A 22,708-nucleotide genomic window follows, 5' to 3' on the forward strand; every position below is an offset into this window, starting at 1 on the left:
TTGTTACATCAGTTAATGATGACCAGCAAAAATCTCCACTTTCCCTTGCATACTATTTTGCTTCATAATTTTAGTTTTGTAAAAGTTAAGTCCTTAGCACTTAATTACAAAGTCAGAGGAGAAAATATTTTGGAAAGAAGCTAGGAAAGAGTCTTAAAAATGTACTAGGTAGGGAAGATTCTTTACTTAAGTCAGCTTTAATGAATATACATCCTGATTTAATTTCAGTTGTGATTACAGGAGGTCAGTTCTCCCCCACCCGATTCATTGAGTTGCCGTAGTAAAATCAGTTTTTTGTTTCCATAACAAAGTCAACAAAGATGGTTCATTTTGACATCTAAAAGAAGAAAGTTGTTTTCCTGACAGTTTGATTTTTAAAATATGAGATGCAAAGGGACTTAATTTGTATTCTGATGAGAGAATCCATTAGATTCAGTTCAGTGTCTAATGCACTCAGGAATATTTGCGTATTGCTTACTGACAAGTAAAAATGTGGTGATCTGATTTTCTAGCTCGTCTCTGGTAGATACTTTAGGGACACTGTGCATGCATTTTGATTTAGTGGAGAGCACAGAATGTGAAACTTGTATTTTGTAAAGCCTTGTAGAGAATTCTTTCAAACCTTTTAACTTGATGCCAGAGTCTCAGCTATCAACATTTTAGAAAGCGGATTCCTACTGATATTATTTTGTATTTTATTGTTTTGTTTGTTCTGTTGCCAGCTCAGAAAACTACATGGGTTATCAAAAACTATTTTCCTTTGAAAATGGAACACTAGCAGATTCTTTAGTTTACTTTTTGCTTCCTAAGCTTGGTTTGGTGCTGTACAAAATGTTAACTTTTATAGTGTTACAATTGACTTCTTCCTCAATAACATTGTAAGGTTACTAATATTATTTTATTACTTTTTTGTGATGCACCATGATCCAAGCTTTAATTTATGGGAGGAAAAATGAGTAAAGAACTGAGTGAGAATTAAATATTAATAATACTTTGCAAAGTGCCATACAAATATTAATCCGCAGAAGACCTTCTTAGGCCGTTGGTAGTTTCTTAGGTGCAGCCACTTCAGAGAATTTATTCCTTCCCCAGCTCCCACCTATTTGTTTTCCCAATGATGTCCCCCTTCAAAACAGCTGCATAATTTTGCATTCTTGCTCTTTGGTCTCTCTTTTCTTCTTTGTGCCTTAAAATTCTCAGGTAGAATCTTGTTTGGGGAGAGGCTTGCTAAGAAAGTGGTGATTGACAATAGCCAAAGATTTCACTCCCTACAACAAAACCCAAAAAAGGGCTACAAGCCTTCCTAGTTTTATCCACAGCAAAGGTACCAGAGAAGAGACTCCTGACTCCAGGGGTAAACCTAGGTATGGATCACCAAGGGGAAGCCTGGACCCAGGAATGGGACTAGTCCCTCCTTCCACTCCAAAACATTGGTGTGTCTGCAGTAGGGTTCCTAGAAATAAGGACAGGGTATCACTCTTCACAAGCACATGGGAGTCAATCCACTTCAGTATAAAGTTCAGCACAAAACTCAAGATGTCAAGAAACGCACAATACTGGCTGCTATATCTCACTTCCTAAAGTTCTGGCAGTAGAACTTGTGTTTCAAGAAAGGTACTCAGTACTCTGTACCCCTGATCTTCATAGTAAGAAGATGGAGAGGAGTTTAGGCCATCTTAAGATCATAAGGAGGCCAGAACAGTGGGATGAAGACACTAGCTTATACTCTTATCAAAATTTCTGCATGAAGCCTAATAACAATGGTGGATCTAGCAGAGATTTAGAAGCTCCTTCCCATTAGCACTGTCGTCATCGGTTTGTGGTTTGCCAGCAGAAATAGTCACTAGCAAAAGAAAACATTTCACTTTGGTCTGTCCTCTGCCCTATGGTACTCACAAAGGTATTAGCAGTGATAATAGTTGGGCTGAGAAGTCTAAGACTTAAGTTCCGCACATTCTTAAATGACATACTGTTAGACTGTAACTGGTAAGGTGAGAGCAAATATGATTCACATCCTGTGCTGAGTATAAATACTTCACCAGCTTTGTAACCTTGCTTGGTTACCTGTTAGGGCTCTGTTCAATGTAGACAGGCCTGTAGATATTTTTGAACTTTTAGGGCTGTGGAGAACACAAGGAAAGGCGATTACTCGCCCGTACTACCAGTGGGTCATGTCATTTCGTGATATGAAGCATGTATGTCAGTGAAAGGAATCTTCTTGTCTCATGTTCATTCAAGGATTCAGCACAACGGAGGGAAAGTTCACGTACACATTTATAGCCTTTCTGAGCAGTTTAGTGCACTGTGTGCATAAGCATCCAACAGGTCTCACTTGCAGATTCTTTTTATGCTAATTGTATTCAGCACTTTACTAAAATACTCAATACTCTCCAGGCAAGCAGTGTCTCCACTACCACATCTTATCCTTATGAAAACTCTGCTGATTCATTAGCTCTGGTGGGTTTTGTTCTTTGTTTATCAAGGAGTCTGAAGGGCAGCTGGAGTTTAAGGAGTTAGGTCATTCCTAATGCTTAATTCCACTGAGGTTGAGGGTTGTGAGCCATTATGTCCTTGATGTGACTTCATGGTTATATAAAGCTTCCAGCATGAACCTTACCTAATTCCTTTGCCTCTTTTCAAATGGTGTAATACACTTTCAGTGAAGGCAGCAACCCCCAGGCCTCTGCAAGAAATTGGGCATTAAACCAAAAATTGTCTAAGTCCTCCCCTTTTCTTCTTTGAAGAAGGGGAACTTCTACAGTTGCATTATCCTGCCCTAGGATTTCACTCCTACGGCTTATATCACCTACATACACAGGTAAGAGACAGCAAGTTCCTCCAAAGGAAAAGGACAAAAACAGAATTTCCCCAGCTCTAGGGGCTGGTCTGTACGGCAGAATCTCCCTGTGTTTTGAAGGTGGTTGTGGAGAATCAAGTTAACCGGCATGACTATGACATCGCAGGCAGCAGTCCAAGCTCAGCATCATGTCAGTTTAATTATTATTTCTTCATCGTAAGATCAAAAACAGGGGGAGTTTGAGTTGCCTTTGATCTTAAGAACCAGTGTTTTAATAATGATTAGGTGACGTGCTGAACGCGTGTCCTAGCCTGCCCTGCCAGCACTGTGTTGGCTAGCACTTTTCTTCACTACACAATGTTATTGTGTTCGATCAGGTTCGGTAATCGTTGAAATAAGGAAATTGACACATTCTTGCTCATTTACTCTGAATTCCTGGCCATCATTAATTTATGCTGGAAATCTGATGTGTAGTGCGGTGCCAAAAACCTACTAAACTACGTTTCCTGTGACCAACAGAAAACCTGGCAATCAGTACTTCTGGACTCAGCAGATTCCTCCTATTGAGAGGCTGCCTTTCTGACCACTGAAAGAAATTGTATCCCTTGGAGATACGCGCCAAAGGAATAGGGAAGGAAACAGATGATGGAAATCAAGAGCTACTCCCACCTAGCTGTTCTTCCTGTGTTTCCCAGTTCACTCTTGGCTGAATAGGCCACACACAAATTAAAAATACCATTTTCCCATTTGTTACATACTGCCTATGTTGTGAATAAGAGGACTGCTGGCTGCACATGGGGAACAGAGTCACAGCCCAGGCTGTTAGCTATTATTCTAGCCTTCTGGTCATTCTTTGCAGTGGTGGAGCCAGCAGACTTTTCCTCTAACCTTACGGGTCTATCTTTCATCTTTTGTGAGGGTGAAGATGCATGATTCTTCCCTTTAGGGGGTTTGTAAAAGGAGACAATTCCTGCAGAATTGTCCAAAAATAAATGCTGACTCTGAGGATTTACCCAGATAGAGCATTGTGGACTTTGTACCACACTGCACCTACATTTTATATCAAAGCACCTGAGTTTCTGCAGCATAGTGGCACTGAATCCTGTGGTACATTGATATAGGGGGTTCAAGTAAATTAAAAAACAAGCTTTTATTGAATTGAATATGAAAATGAATAATAAAATGAGGAACACTGTGGTTATTGTGATATTAAATACAAGTCTCCATTGAGGGGCTTGTCTAGACGTTGGCAGTAGGTCTGTGTATATGAGGGAACTTTTAGTGCATGTTAGCAATGTTCACATAGACAGAGCATGGCATGCTAGTGAGCTGTAGATTTACGCCCTGTCGTGCCTCGCACTATTTTGTCTGGACAAACCCTAACTCTTTCTAATTTAATACTGTCCCCATACTACAAGATTCTCTTCCACACTGAAAGCAACACGTAGTATGGCGGGATAGGATGGGGTGAGAACTAGAAACTTTGGCATGGTGGTAGGAGGCATTTGGCACCTACGAGAGGGGGTGGAAGCCTTTGGCACTGAGGCCAGGATTAATACCTTCTGTTCCCCTTTGTGTTGTGGGCAGGGGTTGAAGTGAAGATCTGACATTCTGGGGGGAAGGGGAGAGCTTAAACATTTGCATACTTAATTTGTTCCTCATTATTACAAAAACACCAAATTGTACTGAGTTAAAATGCTGCAAAATGATGTTTTGGATACTACCCCCCCTGTTTTTTTCCTCCCTTTTTTCTTCACAGCAAGTGGCTAGGGGAAGGGCTTGTTTAGTAGGTATCTTCTTCACTATTACATGGTAGACAACTACATCCTGCTCCAGGTTTTTTGTGCTCTGGACCAGCAGGCACCAGGGCAGGATCTCTGGTAGAAAAATTGAGCTTTGCAACTCCTCAGCAGTATAGCTCCATTGCCAACAGTAGCAATGAGGGAAGCTGTAGGGTCGATAGGGGTTGGACATTTTTAACAGTGATGGTGGTAAAAACAGAAAACCAAATTGATCTCCTCCCCACACACCCCTTTTGGAGGTGGTCAAAATTTTTGGATTTTCAGAAGTTGGGTTAATTCCCCATTGGAATAAAACCAAATTTGTGGAAACTTTTCAGAAAGACAAAAATGTCATTTTGGAAATAGTGAAATATGGTGTGTGTGTGTGGGGGAGGGGGGGGGGGAATAAATGGAACTGATTGTCAGTTTGAGTGATCTGCCGCCAGGGCTCCCAGGTTCTGTGGCAGCCCTGCCATGCAGACTGTCCTGGGGTTGGGACTCCCCAGGGCTACCAGAGACCCGAGCCACAAGAAATCTAGCTTGTACTACAGGCACAAGAGCTAGAGATGCTCAAAATCTCACTACCCCCTACTACCATAGCAACCCCCTCAAAAGTAACTTTTCTATGGAAGGGTGATTGTCACGCCTCCAAACAATTTTTACAGCTAGATATGTATAAAATGGAATAAAAGCCATGAACAGCCTTGAAGGAAACAACCACTAGGCATTTTACACACAATTCGCTCTTTTTCCAGAACTTTTCCTTCACTATAAACTGAATGCCTGACTCCTGCCAGTGCTCCAGTGGCTGGCAGGCTCCCTGCCACGGGTTGCAGACGCTGGAACACTCGCAGGTTTCCAGTGGAAACCTGCCTGGTGTTTGAACAAGTTTTATCAAATCTGAAATAGATTTTGGAAAACACTTCTGAGCAGCTCTGTCCTTCTGCATTACAGCTGCCAACTGCGGCTCCTAATGTTCCTGTTGCAGCCTGAGCCTTTGAGTGCAGGAAGCTGTTTCCAAAATGGGGGGTGGAGTGTTGTGCATCGTTCCCAAAGAAAGGTTTCTTGCTAATAGCAGCAGCATTGATTTGTGAATAGAAATCAACCCAGTGCCTATCAATCAGAAGTAAAGTGGCCATGACAGGGTTTTATACTTACAAGCCATAGTGGAGTGGGGTGGGGAGGGGAGGGGAGGGGGGGGGGGACAGAAAAGGGACCTAGAGTTTTGAAAAGGAAAACTGCCAAGCAATAATCTGTTTAAACATTTATAGATTGACTTGGGTTTTTTCAAAGGAAGATAATGCCAGTTTAGGAATAACTGGCTGCTGTGTACAACTTTGTTTTGAATGTACAAAAGCCTGTCTGCAACAATCCCAGCTATAACGAAGCCTGTCTGTGTAAGCTGGTGCTTGGTGGATTTATATTCTTGTAAACAGACTGGAGCAGGGACTTCCAGAAAACTGAGTCGATGTTTGCCAAAACGCAGCGTGGCTATGCTCAGGGGAACTGCTGATGGTTCACTTATTTTGGACTTGTGCTTTGTCTCAGTAATTGACTCCATATGGCTTTTAACCTACAATAGTGACAAGCGGTTTTACAGATACTGTCTCCTCATAGGAGTTACTTCTGCTGTAGTAGATATGCATGCCCATGCCTTAATGAAACAAAGGTGCGCAGGCTTTCACTGAATATAGACAATTGTAGAATTAGGGCTTTATTTTCAAAGAGGAGTGAGTGTCTTTAGGCCTGGGTGGCAGAGATGAATTACTCTGAACTGTCACTTCTGCAGTCTTCTTACAGACCAGGTTCTGCTTTATAGTGTCAGTTGTCTGTGGAGTCACAACTCTGCCTGAAAAAATTCATCAAACAGAAGCTCGTCCACAGCAGATAGTGCACTACATGTAGTAAATGCATGATCTGCTGGAAAGTTAGGTGAAAAATTACACTGAAGCTTATTGTTCTCCATATAGCTATCAATCACTTCAGTGCTGTTTACAGTCAAACTATTCAAAGGTGAAATCTATACTGGACAGATATTTCCACACCATAAACTAGCTTGTAACAAAGCAGCAAAAATTGTCTAATAGCACACACTACTTACTTACTTCCCTTCTGTTTTAGGTATCTCAAGTACGGTGCTTACATGTACTTAGTTATGCTACACATCTGTACAGGATGGGGAACATGTCATGCACCAGAATCTAGTGCAGTCTCCACTAGTGCTATTCATTGTCCCAGTGCCAGCTCACTTTCTCTGCTACACAGTCTTTGCCACCTACATGCAAAGCTCATCTGCTCAATCTCCCATTGCTTTTAGAATCAGATTGTCCATTACTCAAATTTTAAGGGGCAATGGAATCCATGTATAAAAAACAAATGCTACTGTCAGTTCAGGTAGTGAAGGAAAGGCTCTGGAAAAAGAGCTAGTTGTGTGTAAAATGCCTATTGGTTGTTCCTTTCAAGGCTATCTGTGTTTCAGCTGTTCATGACTTTTATTCTTCTCTAGCTGCAAAGATTGTCTGGACAATCACCTTTCCATAGAAAAGGTTACTTTAGATGGGGTTGGAGTTTTGTGGAATGCGGGGCTAGGGTAGAAGGAGGTATTGATACTTTGAGCATCTCTAGTTTTTGTGCCTGTACTACAGGCTAAATTTCTTGTGCAATATTCAGGATTTCTAAAACTCTTGAGCAACTGAGTGAGATAGGTGGCCATGTACAAGAACTAACTTTGCCAATAAACTTCATGTTCCAGCTTTCATTTCTAGAAATTGCCAGTTAATGGTTTTAAAAGGGAATTCTGTTACAAATCCAAAGCATTGTACTTAAGGAAGTAGCCCTGAACTTGTACAGTTTAAGGATATCCTTTGTGTAGCAGCTCAAGTTACATCCTGTAATTACATTAATGATAGGTCAATTAATGAATTTAGTCAACTTTCTTGTTGCTATTACATGAAGTGACAGCTAAAAAACCAAGGTTTCATTTTTTATCTAGGTAGCATAATTCGTTGTATGAGGCGGCTAGAAGAATTGCTCCGACAGATGTGTCAAGCAGCAAAGGCCATTGGAAACACAGAGCTGGAAAATAAGTTTGCGGAAGGTATGTATTTAGAATATAGTTATAAATAGAAGGGGTGAAAGCATGTGCCTATGAATGAAATCATTTCAGCTTGTAAAGAAAATATTTAAGCCAAGTTCTTCCCTTTTGAATGGTTATTGAAAATGCTACATTATCTGAGATAGAATCAAGTTGACAATGTGTTGAGTGCTTTTTTCTATAGAGAGGTAGGGGTGCTGGAAAGTCTGACTTGGCTTTAGAGTTTAGTTGCAATAGGAGGAAAAGCTAGCTTTTTTCCCCATAAATATTTGGTAGATTTATGCTTATAACTGCTTAAAAGCAGAAACTCTACCTTTGGAACGGTAGATGCATTATCTGTACTTTATCCATGAGTCTGAAGTCATGACTTCAACTGTGCACATAGAATATACAAGTCTCACGGCCTGTTAAAAGGTACCATACTGTCTAGTTCAGCTTCTACCTGTATGACAGGCATACTGATCTGTTTTTTTCTTTGATAGGAATTACCAAAATCAAGAGAGATATTGTGTTTGCTGCAAGCCTCTACCTCTAAGAGATCTATTTTCTGGAAGATCATTATGGATTGGGAGCAATCTGAGACTTGCTCACGGAGCAGAATAATTTTAGACTGGTGGCATCAGGCTAGTTTGCCATCTTCACCCCCAAGACAGACATTTAATGGTGTATGCATTTAAAACAGGAAGCATTCTAGCAAAGCATATTACATACACAGTGCTGTTTGTACATAAGTGTTACCATGTTATTTTAATAAAAAATTACATTTGTGTTTTTATAAGCAGTAAGCTTGAACTAATAGAATTAAAGATTTTTAAAGCTATTAGATATACACAATGCTGTTATGTTACTATATACATGTAAAGTGAGCATTCAAGAGATATAGCAGCAGCAGTCCCTTAAAGGCATTTATTTTACATAGGGGAGACTCATTTAAAATCATTTTTTTTAGAAAGCAGGAGACTTCACAGGATCATGCTCAGCAATTCTTCATGGTTGGTGATTACTGCCATAGTGATTTCCATTTGTTGGTGTCTCATGGAGAGTTGTATGCGAATCTTCTTCTTTGGGTTTAAACGTACATCCCCTCACTTTGAAAAAATCTGATACGTACACCACCTAAGTGAACAAATTATACACTGTTAGAATCTTGTAAAACCTTATGCCCATTGTCTGTCAACTAAAACTATCCACATTAAGGAGGTAGTCCTACAGTGTAAGTTCTTGTGCATTTGGATTGGGCTTGTGTAGTGGTATGTGGAGCTAGGGCACTAAATTAACTGGTTCTGAGAGGAAAAGTGACTACAAGAGCTCTTTACATTAAAGCTCAGATTTTCTGGTAGTTGATCAGTCTAATATTTCAGGTGACCGCTTGCTCATTCTTTTCCCTTATAGTATTTTGGGATGTAAAAAATAGTTTCACCATAAATCCATACATCCTTTTTTCTAAGTTTAGCTCAAAGTCTACTTATTAATTGGCTGACCTCAGTTTCATACAATCAAGCAAATCCGGCACACTCTAGTTTCTGGAGAATCACTACAACCTTCCTTATGAGGGAACATTCTAAAGGTGTAAGTTGCATGCATCAGTGTGGGTGTTGCTGCTTTCCAAGTTCACAGTTCAAAGCATTCCTATCATTTTATATTTAAATAAGTTGCAAATTGTTATACATATTCTGCTTTATAATATAAACACTTCATTAGGAGTATCTGTGGTTAACTTTATGCCATTTATGTACTGGGCACTCAACCCAAGCAGGACAAAATATTCATAGTAGCCTATCAGCACACTCAAAACCTATTTGAAATTGACAACGTTTGTTAAAAGTAAGTTTATCTACTGAATTAAACTGTCAGCAACTATCTGCTGCTTAATATTTTAACAAACAAACACTGAACTGCTGGAAAGCACTGGCTAACCCTAACCCTGGAACCAAAGTGCTAAACCTAGTGTTTGACAGAAGTAGCCTCTTCTGCAGGTACAGAGTATTTTCTTCAGTTTAGTTCAAAGTTGAGGAACCAGGAAAGAGTGTTGTCCTCTTCCAAGCTATGAATAAAAGCTAGGTGGAAGGATGAGATTTACTAATTCTAAAGTCTTTGACAACCAGAAACAGTCCAGAGCCTCCTGCTGCCCTATACCAGCCACCTTCCCTCTCTCGCTGTCTAGCAGCAGACCTGGTTCCAGCTTCCCTTCACAGGGTTTTTCAAATTTTATATAATTCTGTCCATCTGCCGTTCACTTATAGCTCTTACCACCCCTCTTTCCCCCTGTCTAGCTCCATTATACTGACCCAGGGTGGACTGATTTAAATCAAGTAGGAAATCATGATCTAGATTATTATCTTGCTTTGTATTTGTACTTTATTTTTCTAAAGAAAGACAACCAGTGAAAATCATCCTGCCAGAAAACCAGTTAAGCTAGCACAGTTTAACATGCATTTCAGAGCCTTAATTTTTACACGTTAGAAAATGGCAACTATTTCTTATTTTCTAGAAGAAGATTAACTTTTTACTGATGGCTTGACAAATCATTTAAAAACAATTAAACAACATATTACCCCTAGTAGTGAACTGAACTATGTTTCTGGTCACCCACAAAAAACAATTAAAGGCCTAGAAACAAGGCCTATGAGGGAATATTGAAAAATTGGGTTTGTTTAGTCTGGAGAAGAGAAGACAGGGACACGGTAACAGATTTTAAAGTACATAAAAGGTTGTTACAAGAAGGAGGTAGAAAAATTGTTGATCTTAACCTCTGAGGATAGGACAAGAAGCAATGGGCTTAAATTGCAGTAGGGACAGTTTAGGTTGACATTAGGGAAAACTTCCTAACTGTCAGAGTGGTTAAGCACTGGAATAAATTGCCCAGGGAGGTGATAGAATCTCCATCATTGGGGATTTTTAAGAACAGGTTGGCCAAATTCCTGCAGGGGACTGGACTAGATGACCTCTTGAGGTCCCTTCCAGTTCTATGATTCTATATCCAAGATTTTAGCACTGGAAGGCCTCATTCTGTTCCTTTATGAATGAAAATGAAATGTAAAGGGAAAACAAGCAAATCTGACTCCCAGTCAGATTCTCAACTTTGAATAAGCTACAGTAGTTGAATAAACTGAAGAGGAAATATTCTCTGACCATGTAGAAGAGGCTACTGTTATCCAAAAGCTAGTTCAGCACTCCAAACTCTGCTTCCAGGAGCTTAACCGGTGCCTTCCAGCAATTCAGTAGTTGGCCCTTCTTTAAAACGTCACATGTAATGCTTGAATATTGTCAGTTTAATTTAATGCTAGATTATAGTAAATTTAGGCCTCAACATAAAATTGACATTTAAACAAAATTAAAGTTATCTATTCTGCCCTCTCCCCTCACCAATTCCCACCCAGCACAAATCTCCTTGCCTCTGACATCTGCCCCATCCCCTGACTTCCTCCTCAACAATTTGTTTTCTACTCCTTCACATTGGCCTAGTAACACCTGTACTTCTCCAGCTTAATTGAATCTCATGTCCTCAATCCCAGCCACATTTTCACCACCCTTGACTGACTCAAACCTTCCCCTCCTCTCTCTGCAAAGGGTCTTACAGATTTCTACCAAGAGAAAAATTTTAAAAAGACATCATCTTCCTTCCTGCCTTCTCTTAACCCCTCCACTTGTCCCAAATAACCCAATGCCAGCTCTTGCTCTCCTTTCTACCATTCATCCCCTCCCTTACTTATACATCTGCTCTTTTCTGGCTCTTTCCCATCACAATAGAAACCTGCTTTAGTCTCTCTCATCTTAAACCCACCCTTGACCCCACTTACCTCTCCAGCTACCGACCCTTCTCCTTCTAATCTCTAAGCTCATTGAGCACACCTGTTAAAAATCACTGCCAACATTCTCCTCCTCCAATTCAATCTTAGACCCTCTAAAATACAGCTTCTGCCCCTTGCACGCCCCTGAAACTGCTCTAAGTCTTTACTCACCCTTTTCTAGCCATGTAAGTTGCAGCAGCAGTACTCCATCCTCATCCTTGACCTGTCAACCACCTTTCAAACTGACTGTACTCCTCTTGAAATATTGTCCTCTCTTGGCTTCCATGAATGTCCTCCCGCTTCTCCTCTGACCTCTCAAATTGCTCTCATCAGTGTCCTAAGAATGACCCTACTGGGTCAGACCAAAGATCCATCTAGCCCAGTATCCTGTCTTCCAACAGTGGCCAGTGCCAGGTGCCCCAGAGAGAATGAACAGAACAGGTAATCAAGTGATCCTTTCCCTGTCACTCATTCCCAGCTTTTGGCAAACAGAGGCTAGGGCCACCATTCTTGCCCATCCTGGCTAATAGCCATTGATGGACCTATCCTCCATGAATTTATCTAGTTCTTTTTTGAACCCTGTTATGGTCTTGGCCTTCACAAAATCCTCTGAAAAGGAGTGCCAGAGCTTGACTGTGCGTTGTGTGAAGAAACACTTCCTTTTATTTGTTTTAAACCTGCTGCCTATTAATTTCATTTGGTGACCCCTAGCTGTCCCCTATAAGTCCTTTGGGGATCCTCCTCCCCCCAGCTTTCCACGGGGTTCTGTCCTTGGTCCCCTTTACACCATATTTCTGGGTAATCTCTCTGCTGACAACTCAGATCTACCCTTTTTTTCCAAGCCTGCCTTCCATACTAAAATCTCTACCCATCTCGCACATCTTGTGGATCAAGCTCAACATGACTAACAGCTCTGAATCTCCTCTCCTGCGCTTCCCTCCTCACCTAAGCATGGGACAACACCACTATCATGTCTGTCACTCAGGCCCACAACCTGGACATCCCCGTCAACTCTGACCTCTCTCTAGATCCCGATATCCAGGCTATGTTTAAATCTTGCCGATTCTTTCTACAGAACATCTAAGATATGGTCTTTCCTATCTCTCCATACAGCTAAGACTCATGTCCATTACAGGAACATCCTTTTTTCTGGTCTTGACAAACACAGCCTTCTTCTACACGCTCAAGTCAGAATGCTCCTGCAAAAATAGTTTTCCTAGCCTGTCACTTTGGCTTTGTCACCCCTATTTGTCCTCATTTTCAAAGCCCTTCACTGCCTATCACCACCCTCCCTGTCATCTCTCCTTCATGACTGAGGTGACAACACTTGCCTCTGATCTACCCATGATGCTATCCTCCATTACTCGCTCATTAAATTTTCAAACAGGCACCTTCATGCTCTCTCCCATGCTGCCCCTTGTACTTGGGAGGAGCTCCCTGAAGGGGGAACTACCTAATCCTCCTTCAAATTCATCTTTAAGCCTCCTTTCCCATTAAGCCTACAAAAAATTTAACAGTTACAGTGCTGGTGTGTTGAGATCACTGCTTATCCGACTGGCCAGTACATGCTCATGGTTTCCTGGTACTCCCCTGTCTGTATTCATCTGTCTTAAACCAGATTGTTCCTGCCCCAAAGATCTTACACTCTGCACAGAGGCTAGCACAGCTAGGTTCCCAGTCCATTACTGGGGCTTCTACATTCTATGGTGGTAATAATGTGATCTAATTCTGTAGATGTTTTCTTCTATTCCCTCCCCCAACCCTGCTACTTTTCACAGCATGTGGAAAGTCTGTACATTTCCCCCTGAACAAAGCCTAGGCTTACCACACTTGGCATGAAACCTACTTTTAAAATAGTTTTGATTCGGGCTTAGTGAACTACTTATGAACTTACGATGAGCACAGCTACCACCGCTCCCTGAAGGAGTCCAGTCAACACATCACTCCAGTGATGTTTGTAATCAGAAACACGGGAGAGACCCACGTAGATAGATGCGGCAATGAGACCAAATTGCACTGTGGGACGTACAAGTCTTGCCCAATCTCCTTTCATTCTGGCCTGAAGATAAAGCTGAAAGACAGGAAAAGTGGTTATGAAGTACCTCCGAAGCAGCTTTCATCTGGAACTGCTTGGCTGATAAGTCATGGGCCCAGGTAACTCAAGTTTAATCAGAAGTTACATGATTCAGTATTCACATTTCAGAAGTATACTATGCTCCATACCCCTGAATATTAAGTTAGTTCGAAACAACATAGTAGTTCCAGGATATCAAATCCAAGTTATGTTACTCTAGTGTAAATACCCAACAGCTCAGTACAACATGAAGACAGATTTCAGTGTTAATTCCACTATAGTCTTAATGTTTTGTATAGTTACGCTACTCCCCACCCTTAGTTTGTTATATGTTGTGTAAAGGAATATAGTCCATTAGCACTGATTTGACAAAGGGCTAAATTGTTTCAGAATTATAAGATGCTGGTGCCAGACTAAAGCCATTTAAGGAGTGGAAGAAAGACCTCAGTGAACAGTGGAGATTAGATCAATATCTATTTCTACTGATTAAAGCTAGCCAGCTCTTCCTTCATTGCTAAGCCATCTTCTTAGGCTGTTAAAATGCTGTCAGATATAACTTGCAGGGTTTCAAAAAAACTTTTCATACTCCAAACAGGAAGCAACAAAAGATAACAGTGTGAGTATAGAATACATAATGGTTATACTCCTATATAAGTAGGCGTATACAGACCTTTAATTGTCTACACATGATTGCAATAACTAATGGTGCTAAATACAGCCTGCCACTTAGGCTACGTCTACACATACAAGCTTCCAGCAGCACAGTTGTACTGCTGTAAGAGTGCTCATGTAGCTGCGTTATGCCGATGGGAGAGAGCTCTCCCGCAGACATAATAAAACCAGTTCAATGAGCAGCGGTAGCTACGTCCGCAGGAGAGCATCCCCCCCGAGCAACAAACGTTTGGCTGACATAAGTGCTAGTGTAGATGTAAATAAAGCCCATATAATAATTGTGTAAATTCAGCATAAAATTCTGGTTCTAATTGCAAAATAGAAAGCTAATTTAGCTATTACAACGAAGGATACCAACATTCATCAGCTGTCACCACAAAACTACAAATGTGTTCAGGTTGTTTTGACAAAGTTTCAATAATGTGGCCACCTACACGTGTATTTACATCACTGGAGTTAACTGTTGCTCTACAGACTGCACCCCAAAAGTCATGGAATATTGGGAAAAGATTCTTAGTGTGGGGGTGGGAGGGACTAAAAGTTTGTAGCCATTTTTTCCTTCTCTTCCTCCCCCCCCCCCCTGCCCCTTTTTTTCCCCCCCCCCCTTCTTTCCTGCCTCTTGGTGAAGCAGCTACCTTGCTGCGCATTCTGCTGCTTTAAAAAAGTTTTTAAAAAGGCATGAACACAGAGGCCTGACCTGTGATGATAAATAAATGCATCTGATGCAAGCCAAAGCCAAGTCCCAGCAGTAAGATTGAAATGCATTTTAACCTGCCTTGGCTCTAGTTATTGCCTTTGAACAGCTGATGTTTTACTCTACAGAATGTGGAAATCCCCCCCCAAGTGGAAGAGGTTTGCCAGATTCATATTAAAATGATTATACTCAGATAGGGCATGAGCTATTTTAAGCATAACCGAACTTTCTAACTTCATATCAGTCTATCCTTCCATCACAGCTTTTGTGCTCCCTCCTACAAACCCCCTTCAGGAGTACAAAACACAGGTTACAAGATCTTATATGTTACCTTCCCCATATAATCCACACAAGACACTGCCTTGGTCTATCACACTCCATTACAGAAAGAGGCTAGAGACCCCATGTTCCAGCTGAGGGGAGCTTTTCTTCGGTCCATCCAACATACAACTAAGAATCTCTAGACACGCTTAAGAAATCTTGTACTGGATGTAAGCAAGAAGTTGAACACGTTATAAAGATTAGTAATGAATATACACCACAAAAAGTTTGCAAAGTGGCTTTTTAGTGATGCTGTTTTAAGCAAAACTCCTTGTTATTTTACCCCAACTATTCTGTACTGTGTTTTGTGTCTTCAGTGTTCACAAGATTTTTACAGAGCCTCTTCCAAACACAGGAAATCTAAATGCTTTATAATATATGTAAGGGGACAGTTTTGATTTTGCTTCATGGTACAACTTGAATAGTGACTGCTAGTGAACAGCAGCCATTTGGGAACTCAGCAATAACTCAGTTTGCAACACTGAAACATCCATTCCCAGGAAAAAAAAGCACACTAGGATTACCCTATCATCTACAAGAGCTTTACAAGAAAGACCTAATGGAGCTGGGATGTGTGCTCAGTGTCTCAAAACTGCAGCAGCAGCACTGGTCAACTGCTTAAATCTTGGTGTAAAACTTGAATTCATAACTTTGCAGTCCAGAATCTGAAGGGCTATCAACTGAGCCACACAGGATTCATGTGCTACCATGATACACAAACAACCTATGGTCAATGCTTCCACAGCCAACTTCAAAAACCACGTGCATCTATTATAACCATTAAGTTTGTGTAAATACTTGTACAGTGTGCACACTGTACATTCAAAGGTGCTACTCCAAAGGTAAATATTTGGGGAATGTTCCATTGGTTTTTCAAAGCAACTATTACATCATCATGTTGGTATTTTCAGCCTGCTATAAAAAGCATGTCAAAAGATCAACCCTCTACAGAACCAACTTCTTCCCCCCCCCCCACCCCCCATGGCAGGGTCAGGGTGAAATCAGTCCCAGAAAAAGAAGCATAAGCTAAGATTAATCAGAGTGTAAATACCAGACAGGTCCTCTTAGGACACCGCTTATTCTGCAGATTGGTTTCAAAACATGACTGCATTCCACATTGCCATTATTTTGCTACTGTGTATATTAACTGCCAGACAGTATAGTTTAGAGCAATATAGTATGTGAAGGGTGAAAAGCTGTAGTCTGCATCTTCAATCCAGGACACGTTTTATGTTACCTCAGCTTTCACGCTAGGATAGATTCAGTGGTTCTACATGGGCCACCAGTGGTCCATACAGCACATGGCGGCCTAGAGAGTTGGCTGGTCATTCAGTGCTAACTTTCTTTTTTCTCCAGCTGCTGAAGTCCCCTGAAGACAGCTACATGTACTTGAATGCTACTTTCCTATGTAGGTCATTGATGTAGTTGGCAGAAGGATATTCTACAATCATGAATGAGATGGGAGGCGATCTATGGGATTGAGACAGTTTCCTTCAAAAATGTGGTCTATACTGGAAGAATGTTTTGAGAGACCCTGGTGCAGATTAGCTGGTAAGAGCTTTCATTACCAGCCTACAGAAAGCTGAGCTAATGGTAAAATGCTGTCCTTGAACCTCAAGCAGAATGTAGTCCCAAAGCAAAATGCTGGCCCTTTTCTGTGTAACAGACAGCTGGCAAACAGGAAGCCCAGGTTTCATGTTTAAACAGACTTTAATTCCACATTAAGAAAGTAACCACTAGCCATAGTGGTTCGAGATTTGGAAGTATCCTATAACGATGTGTCTGAGGCCGTTAGGTACATATATTTTACCCATCCTAGAGCCTTTCTGAAGGCCTGCACAGTGAAACCTATAGCAAGTTTAAAACCCTTGAGTTCTTCCACACTCCATAGCAAAAGGGGACAGAGTCCCACATTTTTCTAAGAGTAAGTTCACAACCTGGGAAGGAGGGAGAAGTCATCCCACACAGCATTTTCTTTTCAGTCACGTCACTGAAATGACTATCTACTGCTGTAATTACTTTCAAAGAGTAACAGCTGCTGCTGAGGGTCCTGTGGCACCTTTGAGACGAACAGAAGTATTGGGAGCACAAGCTTTCGTGGGTAAGAACCTCACTTCTTCAGATGCAAGCATCTGAGGTCTTGCATCTGAAGAAGTGAGGTTCTTACCCACAAAAGCTTGTGCTCCCAATACTTCTGTTCGTCTCAAAGGTGCCACAGGACCCTCTGTTGCTTTTTACAGATTCAGACTGACACGGCTACCCCTCTGATACTTGACAGCTGCTGCTGTTTATCACAAGTGCATTTTCTGATATTAAGTGTTTGCAATGGTTATTTTTCATAAGCCAGCTGCTGCAGTGGCAAATTCCATGTTATTTTTATCAGGCTGCTTTTAACTGAATTTACACTTAATAGACTTAGCCAGTGGTTTGGGTTTTTTTTTTTTGCCTTCTAATCAATCACTCTTAAAAACTGAATTGAGCAATAGGAGCAAGACCTGGGTTGACACGAACAGTTTAAAAAAAGATGAACAACATTGCTTAGTGCAATAAAACAATCTTTCTCACAAGACATTAAAGGCATACAACTTCTCCCCTGTAGTCCCATAAATATACAGGTCTATGAAAGTTAAAGCCAGTTCCACATAAAATGTGTAGCCTTGTATGCATCCATAGGTGTGAATTTTATTACATTCATGGTTATAGTAACATACAATACATATATAAAATACAGGCTTGACACTTGGAGTGTATCTGTACACGCAGACATGTCCCCTTTTGATTTATTTAGGGCCCAATCCTGCTCCTATTTGAAGTCACTGATAAAACTGCCTTCAAATGGGAACAGGATTGAATCCTGCTCCCTTTGCTGTGTTTTCCTTAAAGTGCAGTGAAAAGTTTCCTGCATAATTGGAAGCAGACTGAATTTTAGAGTTAAACATTCTGTCACTGAACTGTGGAACTTGTCAGTAAATTTCACACAGCATTACTGCAGAAAGTATGTTAAATCACAGGATAAATCCCTGTTGATCTATTAGGGAGGTGCGACTATATCTGAGAGAGATCCGTGTAAGAGAAAAAATGCTAACTAATGCTTAAATACAGAATGCCATTCAAATATCTTAAGTAGTTCCACAAACAGCATGTATAGGTGTTGATTTGTCCATCTTCCCTCTCCTGCTGTCTTCTGCCCCTATGTAAACAGTCATTATTAAGTTACCTTAGAAATGGTAGGTGCCATTAACAGTGGTCAGCTCCCCCACCGTGCTTTTAATTTACTAAGTTCACACACACACACACACACTCTTTAAAGAATTTTTAGCCATTTTTCACTTAATGCTTACCCTATAATGAAAATACCACACACATGCTGAACACAAATTTCCTCCCAGCCTATGGTCTAATACTCCATTTCTAAAAATACTACGTAGGAGCTGAAAAACAGCCACTTTGAGGTTTTTGCAAAGAGCCACAGACACAAATGGAAAGGTTTTTGCAACTAGAGAATTATTTGCTGCTGTTAAAAAATTTGTCCCTCCTCCCCTAAAAAAGAGGGGGGGGCTTTAAAAATATTAGGTATTTATAAAGTTTATTTTAAGATGTGACTTCTGTTTCCCAGAGAGCAAAAATTGCTGAGATGGAATTCTGTAGCTCTACATAAGAAAATTCAGAAATCCTTTGAGAAAAATACTTTTCAAAAGACTGAAACTTTCTTTTTTCAGGCCACAAGTACAGTTACTTCATACAACCAAAAAAGGAAGAAAAATATTATAAAAACTTGACTTTGCTATACAAATGTTACTTGAAATCATTAACCATGCAATCCCCCCAGCTGCCTTATAACCCTGCCCTTAGGACACACTGTTCTTTCTTGGCCACTAAGGCTAACTCTACTAAATCCAGGTCATGTATTTAAAGCTAGCTTATAATACTTTGTGCTTCTACAGTATTCCTCAAAGCCCTTTGCAAACATTAATTAAAGAGTCTGCAGAACAGAACAGATACTCTGCAACTGAACACTGCTTTGAAACAAAACCTAAGTCAAATCATGCATTTCACCTGGCAGAGTTCAGTTATTTCAGATGTCAGTCTTCAAGAGGTTTACTGTTCCCATACAAATTTACATCAAAAAGGAAATCTCAGAATTGAAACTCTGGATTTTCCCCTACTTTGCACAAACAGCATCAATTAAAAAAATCATAGAAGTTAGAAATACAGTAACTCCTCGCTTAACGCTGTAGTTATGTTCCTGAAAAATGCTACTTTAAGCGAAATGATGTTAAGCAAATCCAATTTCCCTATAAGAATTAATGTAAATAGGGGGGAGGTTAGGTTCCAGGGAAATATTTATATATAAAGTGGTGGAGTCAGAGGGTGGAATATTTCCCAGGGAATGCCTTATTGCTAAATGATGAACTAGCACTCGGCTGAGCCCTCAAGGGTTAACAAATTGTTGTTAATGTAGCGTCACACTCTACAAGGCAGCACAAATGGAGGGAGGGGAGACAGCATGGCAGAGAGAGAGAGACAGACACACGCATCTCCCCCTTAAGTACACTGACCCGACTAAGTACATTGCCTTTTTATGTAGATCAGCAATTTTAGACAGCAGTTGCTGCCAGCAAGCTCCCTCCGTCCTGAAACCTGTCGTGTCCCCCCGCGCTCTGTGGAGATGAGGTGCAGCGGCAGGAGCAGGGAGAGGGGGACATGCTAACATTACCACCCCTCTTTGCCCCTCCCCACCCTGACACAGCAACCAGGAGGCTTCTGGGAGCAGCTCCAAGGCAGAGAGCAATAGCAGTACACCGCACTGGGGGGAGGGACAGCTGAATTGCCCGGCAATTTATAGCCTGCTGGGCAGCTGCCACACAGGGAACTTACGGAGGCTGCCGGTCCACCCTGGTTCCAAGCCCCCACCAGCTAGCTCCAACAGGCTGCTCTTTCTGCAAACAATGGACAAAGCAGGCAGCTGCCAAACAGTGTTATAAGGGAGCACTGCACAACTTTAAATGTGAGCATGTTCTCTAATTGATCAGCAACCAAACAACGTTAACCGGGACAACTCAGGGAGGAGTTACTGTAGAAACAACCTATTAGCTCATCCAGTCAATGTCCCAGCAAACACAGAATTATTCCCTACTATAGTGTTTCCTCCAGCCCAACTTCAGAAGTCCCAAGCAATAGAGTTTCTACAGATTCCTTGGGAAGGTCATTCCATAGCCATGTATTCTATTACACACACAGCCCTTGTACTTCACTCCTAGATTGCTGCTCTCAATAGGCATCCCACATTTCCCCTTGATTTCTGCCCATTACTCCTAGTTCTAGCCCAGCATTTCTCAAATGTGGCCACCAAGGGCTTTTCTTGTGGCCACAACCTCCTGGGCTGTGATGGGCGGGGGAGTGCAAAGTAGAGCCTCCTCCCCCTCCCTGTTGCTCCTGGATGCACCGTCCTGCTGTTGGTTGCTGGGGCCAGCAGCAGGGGTTGGGCCCTGCTCGACTCTGGAGTCACCAACGCTGTAGGATCAGGAAGCCAGTGAGTTTCCCACCTTCCCAGGGGTGGTGGGCTCAGGACTGGGGCTTCAGCCCTGAGGTGGTGGGACAGCAAGCTCTGGCCATGGTGCGTTGGGCTCCAGCTGCACAGTGGTAGGCCCCAGGCTCCGGCCACAAGGCTTCAGGCTCCATCCCTGAACCATGTCCTCTGGCTGCAGGGCTTCAGGCTCCATCCCCTCACTGCCTCCCACCCCATCTCCCCTGGCCCCCACTGCTTTCTCCAACCCTCCATCCAGGGCTTAATTTGTCCCAAGGGCTTGCCAGGGCTAATTAAATCTGCTGTGAAAAATAATACTTGTATGTTTGTTAATATCACTTTTCACAACAGACTAGCCAGCAATAAATAAATTACAATGATTTGGGCATGTATATGTGCATATTTATTTTATTTTCCTAAAGCTAATTAAGTAGCTTAGGGGGGAAAGTGTGAGAGTGGCCACCAGCAAGAGTTGCTGGCCACATTTTGAGGCAACCAAATTTTTTTTCTTGAGAACCCGTGTCTAGCCATAACTATAGACTTGTGTAGTTTACAGTAACACAGGGACAGACTGCAGGTTTCTTAGACAGGAAGACTCCCCAAGGGCTGGAGGATCTGAAGCAACACATTTGAACGTGCCTCAAACATGGGTTGAAGACAAAAAATATATGATATTTGCTTTTCTCCTCTTTCTTAAAGAACAGAGCACGTTCTTTGGCAGCCATGTCGGTGGCAGGGGTTCCCATAAGTCCCAACTTCTGGTCTTTTATGTCTGTCTTTCTCCCCGCCCCAGACGACACTCAATGGGAAGTTCTTCAAGCAAACAAAAAAAAGTCCTCCCCTCTTTCCTCATCTGAGAGGGGAGTCCATAAGGGGGGAGGGATAGCTCAGTGGTTTGAGCATTGGCCTGCTAAACCAGGGTTGTGAGTTCAATCCTTGAGGGGGCCACTTGGGGATCTGGGGCAAAATCAGTACTTGGTCCTGCTAGTGAAGGCAGGGGGCTGGACTCGATGACCTTTCGAGGTCCCTTCCAGTTCTAGGAGATGGGATATCTCCATTATTAAAAAAAAAAAAAATTAAAAAAAAAAAAAAAAAAAAAAAAAAGCAGAGACCAGGATGACCTGGATATCAGGCCATCTTCCTGGGTCAGCCCTCTGGGCTTAGTTTAAAATGGGGTCCCTCCTCTTGGGACATACTGCTTTAAGAAACTGGGTCACGCAGCTCTGGGAGCAAAGGGGCCTGCCACTGTCTCCCTTTTGACAGGTCTGCCTCTGCTGCCTGAGATGGGGCAGCCCTCTTCTTGTTCACCACCCCTTCCTGTGGCAGATTTTCCCTTTTAAAGCTTCCCCATCCTCCAGGTAGAACAATCCTCGCAGATGTGCCTCATTGGTGTTTAACAGGCCCAGGGGAACTCGTTAGTCTCCTCACTGTCAGTGTGAGGGTGCGTCCCTTCACATGCCCCACCCCTCAAGCTGGAAAGGCTGTTCTAGGGCAGCTTTGGCATGGTCCTTTCCCGACGGGTGATATACTCTGAAACTGTAAGGTTGTGGTGCAAGGTATAATAGCATTATACATGGGTTTAGGTCTTCCATTGTGTGAATCCAGCATGGGGAGCATAATCTGTTACAAGGGAGAAGGGGCTACCCAACAGGTAATACCCGAGGGAACCCATGGTCCAATTAATCACGAATACTTGAGTGAGCCTCTTCTCTAGGCAAGAGCTTCCTACTCGGGTAGAGAACTGGGTGCCCTGCTCCTCCAAAGCCTTGTGACAGTACAATGCCAAGCCGGACGTCTGAGGCACTGGTGTGCAGTCTAAGCTCCTAGGAAAAATCAGGGCTGAAGAACACAGGCATCTGGCATGGTCATGTTGTCAGTTCGCTAAAAGCATCCTCATATTTCTCATCTCACTGTGTCATCTCAGAGTTGTTGCCTTTCATGAAGTCCGTAAGAAGGG

The 22,708-nt window shown here is 42.0% G+C and overlaps 2 protein-coding genes across 4 annotated transcripts in view; one reads left to right on the forward strand and one right to left on the reverse strand.

The window, feature by feature from the left end:
• MTREX (Mtr4 exosome RNA helicase) overlaps nucleotides 1-8,447 on the forward strand; it is an 85,189-nt gene extending 76,742 nt beyond the window's left edge. Inside the window, exons 26-27 of the mRNA XM_034773805.1 lie at nucleotides 7,571-7,675; nucleotides 8,155-8,447. Of these exons, the coding sequence (XP_034629696.1) occupies nucleotides 7,571-7,675; nucleotides 8,155-8,207 (158 nt within the window). The 3' untranslated portion in view covers nucleotides 8,208-8,447. The remainder of the gene's footprint in view (nucleotides 1-7,570; nucleotides 7,676-8,154) is intronic.
• The window catches only part of PLPP1 (phospholipid phosphatase 1), a 124,836-nt gene continuing 110,425 nt past the window's right edge, over nucleotides 8,298-22,708 (reverse strand). For all 3 annotated transcript variants that reach the window (XM_034773808.1, XM_034773809.1, XM_034773806.1), the window contains 2 exons: nucleotides 13,358-13,534; nucleotides 8,298-8,788 (listed from right to left, as the gene is read on the reverse strand). In XM_034773808.1, the coding sequence (XP_034629699.1) occupies nucleotides 8,660-8,788; nucleotides 13,358-13,534 (306 nt within the window). In that variant the 3' untranslated portion in view covers nucleotides 8,298-8,659. The remainder of the gene's footprint in view (nucleotides 8,789-13,357; nucleotides 13,535-22,708) is intronic.

This window comes from Trachemys scripta, chromosome 6, assembly GCF_013100865.1.
Source record: "Trachemys scripta elegans isolate TJP31775 chromosome 6, CAS_Tse_1.0, whole genome shotgun sequence".
Taxonomy (NCBI): Eukaryota; Metazoa; Chordata; order Testudines; family Emydidae; genus Trachemys; species Trachemys scripta.